Consider the following 5,710-nt stretch of genomic DNA (forward strand, 5'->3'; position numbering starts at 1 on the left):
AAAATTCAAGTCCTTCTCCCTAACGTCTCCCATTTTCAAAGTTCAAACTCTCCTCAAGTACCTGTTACTCTCAGGTTTTTTTCACCCTGTTCTTTTTCCCTCTTTGGCTGAGTTTTCGTTTGTTTTTGGTCATTTATGTTTACATATTATTACTTGTTTAGTTTTATTGTTTGAGAAAATGAAAGGAAAACGAGTTTTAGGTTTATGGAGCTCACTATTTTTCTTCACATTAAACTTGAAAACACTACTTGTTACGTTATTATGTTATGGTGCTTATTGTTCCTTTTAAAAAAAAAAGTTTATCTGTATACTTTAATGGCATATAAGGGAAATATTGTTACGTGTTATCAACTTTTCATTTTCTTTACGTTTGCAATATTTTAAGACGAATACTGTGAGAATTTGCTTGAGTTTCGCTTGATTGTTTTGTTATTTCTTGCGCATGAACCTAAAAGGTACATTTGTATTCAGAACTATTTCTTTTAGTTATTTATAATGATATTCTTTTTTTTATGAAATAAAATAGGCGATTTTGTTTTGTATGAGATGAGCTTATTTTATTTTCACTGTTTTCTCTTCTTTCTTTGCTCAGTATTTTGCCAATTTTCAATCAACAAAAATGCTAACAGTTTGCTTTAATGCTCAATTTTTGGACACGACATATTTGCTTGTTTTGATGCGGCTTTAGCTCTCTCTTTGTTTTTCAGATAAGGAATGCCATCCTCTGACGAAGAAGGTGAAATTTGTCCAGAAATCCATGTCTCAGAATATGCTTTTGTTAATCAATACGGTGAGCCAATTTCATTTTCTGTTTTGCCTCTCCAATGGAGTGAAAACGAGGTCATTGGCCAGGATAAAACCGAGGTTTTCTTAGACGGGGTTGCTGACGATGGTCTTATGAAGATTTACAAGCAAGTTGTTGCGTGGAAGTTAGAGCTATCCTATGCTCTACCTGAAATTTTGGTGCTCCTCAAGGACAAGAAATGGATAACACTGCAGAAGCCTAGGAAGAGTTTCGGAAGTACGATTAGGACAATCCTGATTACCATTCATTGGTTGCATTTCATGAAAAAGAACTCAGAGGAATCAGCAAAATCTGTATGGAACCACTTGAGGAACGTCTTCAGGTTGCTCCCTACCAAATGAATCTGTTTTTGTTCTCTTTGTTGCGAGAAGTTTTATATTTTCTTTGTTAGTTTATTGTTAAATGATGGTTTAATGAATGTGTTAAACTATTTTTCATATTACTTATTTGTTGGAAAATAGACACGTCAAACGGTTCCTACCTGATATGGAATTCTTTATATTACCAACATTATTTGTGTGTCATGCAGCTTATATGAGTTTGAGCCTTCAGAGAGTGACCTTTTGTGTCACAAGCTGTTAATTCATGAAGCTGTGAAATGGGATAAAGACCTAGAAAACTCAAAGGTTTGTGCTACGTGGACTTATATATGTGTCATGTCATGACAATAATCTCTTATTGGATTTGTATACATCAGGGTTTCAAATTGCGGTCGTGTTTTCGGTTATTTCGAATTTACCATGATTGCGGCCGTCGTGGGCGCTATTGCGGCCGCCGCGGACTCTATTGCGGCCGCCGCGGGTAAATCGGACAGTGACGAAACCGCTATATCGCGGTCGCGGACCGTTTTTTAAAACCCTGGTATACTTAATAAAATTACCAAAGCATTTACACTAGCTAATCCGTTAAAATCCATATATGCATGTTACTCACATGGATGGTATGATATATCATATGTATCTGTCATCAGTTCGGGGATGTATCTTAATATAAAGATGCTAATTCTTGGACCTAAAACCCTTTATTCTAACCAAAAAGAAAGAAGCCATTAATCCCGAGTGACAGAATCTCTTTAATTGTATGGAGTTTCTCTCTCTCTCTGTGCTGTTTCCTTTTCTTTTTCTTTATTTGATATGTCTTGGATGGCTATAACTGCTGGAACCCTCATGTTAATGTTTGTCTCTCTCATTGGGACCTAATGATTTTTTTTCCTGTGCTGAAGTGTAGAAGTTTCATTTTGTTAGAACATAATCTGGGAAACATTTTTAGTTGGTTTTATTTATGTGAAATCTATTTTAGCTCAGCAATGGAATTTGTTCTTTACTGATAAAATTGGCCTTCTATAGGCAGTGTAGTTCAATGTGCAATACCATTACTCAGTTGCTGTATAAACAAGCTATGGATTCAACCCAAGGATTGATAAAGCTTGTTGGCTTATCTCTTTGCACTTAGTTGTTGGATAGTTCCTTTTTTGCGAGGTTATGCTAATATGTTGCAACTACTACCTAAAACATCCTAATGTTTGCTCACTTTCCAAATGGAAATTGCATAGTTAACTTTTGAAGTAGAATTTGTTAGCTATTCTCACCCCCCCCCCCCAAAACAAAATCAATTTAGCAAGTTACTTCTAATATGTTTGTCTACTGTCAATTGTATTAGAGGTGCCTGTATCTGCAGCCTCTACAAGCATATAATATATGCATGCTAACTTGCTCAAGTAATTTGTTTGAGTCACATGCTCTATGCTCATGTGCAATATGATATATGAAAACTGATAAACAATTTATCTTGAACAGAATGTAATTAACTTTCTGCAGATGCCTCAGAGGAATATAACTTTGCATCAGGTCTGCAGACAAGTTTCTATTAAATCTTGGATTATTACCGTTACATGCTTTTACTCTTTAAGTTCTCTTCTTTTCTCCCCATTTTACTCACTATACTGTATAATTTGCTCATGATTTAACAGGATGTCATTGTATTCAAGAAAGATAAGTTTATAGTTAATGGAGATGAAGGTCTAGATGATGATGATATAGGTGAAGAAGTTGGTGGTGCGGGGAAGTCCATTTTTGATCCTGTTTGTGCAATTTGTGATGATGGTGGCTACATTCTGGCGTATGCCCTAACCTTTTGGTTCTGGATAATTTGTTGGTGAACTTTTTGGTTTTGGTTTTAAATCTTGTTACCTTAAACTAGATATTTTGGTGGTGTATAACCATATCATGCATGGTTTTGGTGTTCCTTGACGAACTAATAATTTTTTTGATCATTTGGAATACTAGAAGGCTCTCTAAAATATATCAGTACACTTAATTTTGGATGATTCTTGGATGATAGCAGGATTTGAACCAATGATTGAACCCTTTTGATGTAAAACAGCATTGAAAGCAATGAGAATATTGGAAAATTGGAAAGGAATGACTAGACTTCATTGTTTTGATCATCAGCTTTGACAATGATAATTCCTAGACAATGTTTTGGTTTCACCATACAGACAAGACTATATCTTTGACTTTTAAGTCATGAAGATATAAGGTTTGTCAAAATTATATGCATATTTCTTGGAATTATGGAGTAATCTTTTTGTTTTGGTTAAAAGAGTAATGGGCTTTTGGTGAATTAGTATAAGGTTTGTCAAAATCATATGCATATTTCATGGAATTTATGGAGTAATCTTTTTGTTTTGGTTAAAAGAGTAAAGGACTTTTAGCGAATTAGTCAAGATTTACTTATTCCTTCAAAAAATTTCCTTTCATTTTGGTATCAAATGCATTTGTTGAGGCAATTCCATTCACTTGCATTTGGACCATAATTGAATATTAAAAGTTGTTTCTTCCAAACTAGTGAATAGGTAATAGGTCCCAAGTGAAAAATGTCGCTCAAATCAATTCAGGTAAGGCACATTTAATCAGGTATACTCCTCGATAAGGGATTCTTTTTCAGAACATGTAGACCATAAAATTGCCTGCCTGATTTAGGTGCCTTTAATAGTAAAAAGGAGGTAATATCAACTTCTCTATTTCTCAATGTTTGAGTATTCAATAACAAGAGCAAACACATTTGGTCAGTTGGTCAAGCTGCTCATCTTTGTTCACTCGTATTCCCTTAGGTCATGGGTTCTAGACTCACTAGGAGCACTCCCCTTCCTTCCCCTCCCCTCTAGGTAGGATTAGGATTATATTTAGAATTTGTCAAGAAAAAAAGAGTATTCAATAACAAACATGGAATGTAAGGAAATCATGCATTTGGCCTAGAAAATAAAAAAGAAAAATTTTCTTGTCTTTGGAATACATTATATATTATGGCTTTCTTATTTTATGTCGGTTCATGAATTATACTTTGAGCAATTACATCTCTTTCCAGTTGTCTTAGCAAAGGTTACTGTTCCTATGTTCACATGTGAATCCAGTTGTCTAGTTTTAAAAAACCATTAACTTGGGCTTTTCGATTGAAAAATTATCCAACATGTATGCATTGACACTTTTGACATTGTCCTATGGTCTCAGTGTCTGACGTCTCTATGTCATCTTTGCTTGCCTTCACATTAATTTGTTTGTTGGAATTGATATAGTTTGTGAAGGAAGGTGCTTGAGGTCTTTTCACCCAACAAAAGCTGCTGGGATTGATACCTGTTGTGAATCTCTTGGCTTTGTCAATGATGCTCAAATTGATGTATGATCAGCTTTGTTGCCGTTAATATGTAATTTTTTGGTTCAGTTGCTCCAATTCTATTTACTTGTATGTTGTTGCCATACTTTTTATACATGTAGGCTATTCCGTCTTTCTTGTGTAAAAATTGTCTATGTAAGAAGCATCAGTGTTTTGCATGTGGTGAATTAGGCTCTTCTAACAATTCTCCCGGTCAAGAGGTAAGTGTTTTTGAGCTCTGAAAGAAACCAAAGATTGTCGCATCATTAATTTAAGTCTTGCTCTTGAATCATCATTCATCAAGGATCTTTTTGTTGTTTTTATGTTACATTTTAACATTGCAAGTATATTGTCTTTTTTTTTATTAAATGTTGTCAGTGGCGTTCATCACTACAGTTTAAATTTGGACTATCATTAATGAGGCCGTTTTTTTAAGGTTTTTCCTTGTGTTTCTGCAACTTGTGGGCATTTCTATCATCCAAAATGTGTGGCAAACTTGCTACATCCGGACAATGAAGCTGAGGAGAAAAAATTTAGAGATAAAATTGTTGCAGGGGATTCATTTACCTGTCCTACCCACAAATGCTTCGTTTGTAAGCGAAGTGAAGATGCAGAGGTTTATGATTTGCAGTTTGCTCTATGTAGGCGTTGCCCAAAGGCATACCACAGAAAATGTTTACCCAAGTACACTCACTCTAAGTCACTATTTTCAGTTTTCCAGAATCCCTTTTCGCAGACTTGATGTGTAGCATAGGTTGACTTCATTTGATGCTTTTTCTTTGTTTTCAGGAATATTTGCTTTGAATATAATAAGTATAAAAATAGTTTACAAAGAGCGTGGGAGAAATCTGCCCTATAACCGGATTCTAATATACTGCATGTAAGGTTTACTTTATATATAGTTCGCCCTTTTGGATAAACTAGTTAATTAACTCATGCATTATCTATCAATGACCATGTTGCTGCTTAATATGCTGACCAGGGATCATAAGATTATCAGAGAGCTTGGAACTCCAAGCAGAGACCATTTAATTTTTCCCGATTTTAAAAGGAAATGCAAAATGGATCTTTCTTATTGCGGAAATAATTTGGCCTCAGATAGAAGTGACATTTCTGGAGTTTTATTGACAAGTAGAAATCTTTTGAAAAAGCCAAAGCCGGTTCAGAAGGACTATGATATTCATGCTGGAGCTTCTAGTCAAAGAACTGAAAAATCTGTTCCAGACAAGAATTTTCTCCTTTGAGGAAACAAAA

The 5,710-nt window shown here is 34.8% G+C and overlaps 1 protein-coding gene across 1 annotated transcript; it reads left to right on the plus strand.

The window, feature by feature from the left end:
* The first annotated feature begins 349 nt into the window (after positions 1–349).
* Positions 350–5,315, plus strand: LOC120133670 (protein ENHANCED DOWNY MILDEW 2-like). Its single transcript, XM_039150211.1, has 9 exons — positions 350–455; positions 708–1,127; positions 1,335–1,431; positions 2,602–2,652; positions 2,775–2,923; positions 4,381–4,480; positions 4,579–4,677; positions 4,893–5,140; positions 5,246–5,315. Exons 2-9 carry the CDS (start codon positions 715–717, stop codon positions 5,313–5,315), a joined length of 1,227 nt encoding a protein of 408 aa, XP_039006142.1. The 5' UTR covers positions 350–455; positions 708–714.
* The last annotated feature ends 395 nt before the right edge of the window (positions 5,316–5,710 follow it).

This window comes from Hibiscus syriacus, unplaced genomic scaffold, assembly GCF_006381635.1.
Source record: "Hibiscus syriacus cultivar Baekdansim isolate YM2019G1 unplaced genomic scaffold, ASM638163v2 tig00001750_pilon, whole genome shotgun sequence".
Classification (NCBI taxonomy): domain Eukaryota; kingdom Viridiplantae; phylum Streptophyta; class Magnoliopsida; order Malvales; family Malvaceae; genus Hibiscus; species Hibiscus syriacus.

Coding starts and splice junctions, on each gene's coding strand:
- LOC120133670 (XM_039150211.1), top strand. CDS start 715: ATGCCATCCTCTGACGAAGAAGGTGAAATTTGTCCAGAAATCCATGTC. Junction 1,432..2,601: donor AAGACCTAGAAAACTCAAAG/GTTTGTGCTACG, acceptor TATCTTGAACAG/AATGTAATTAACTTTCTGCA. Junction 4,481..4,578: donor TCAATGATGCTCAAATTGAT/GTATGATCAGCT, acceptor TTATACATGTAG/GCTATTCCGTCTTTCTTGTG.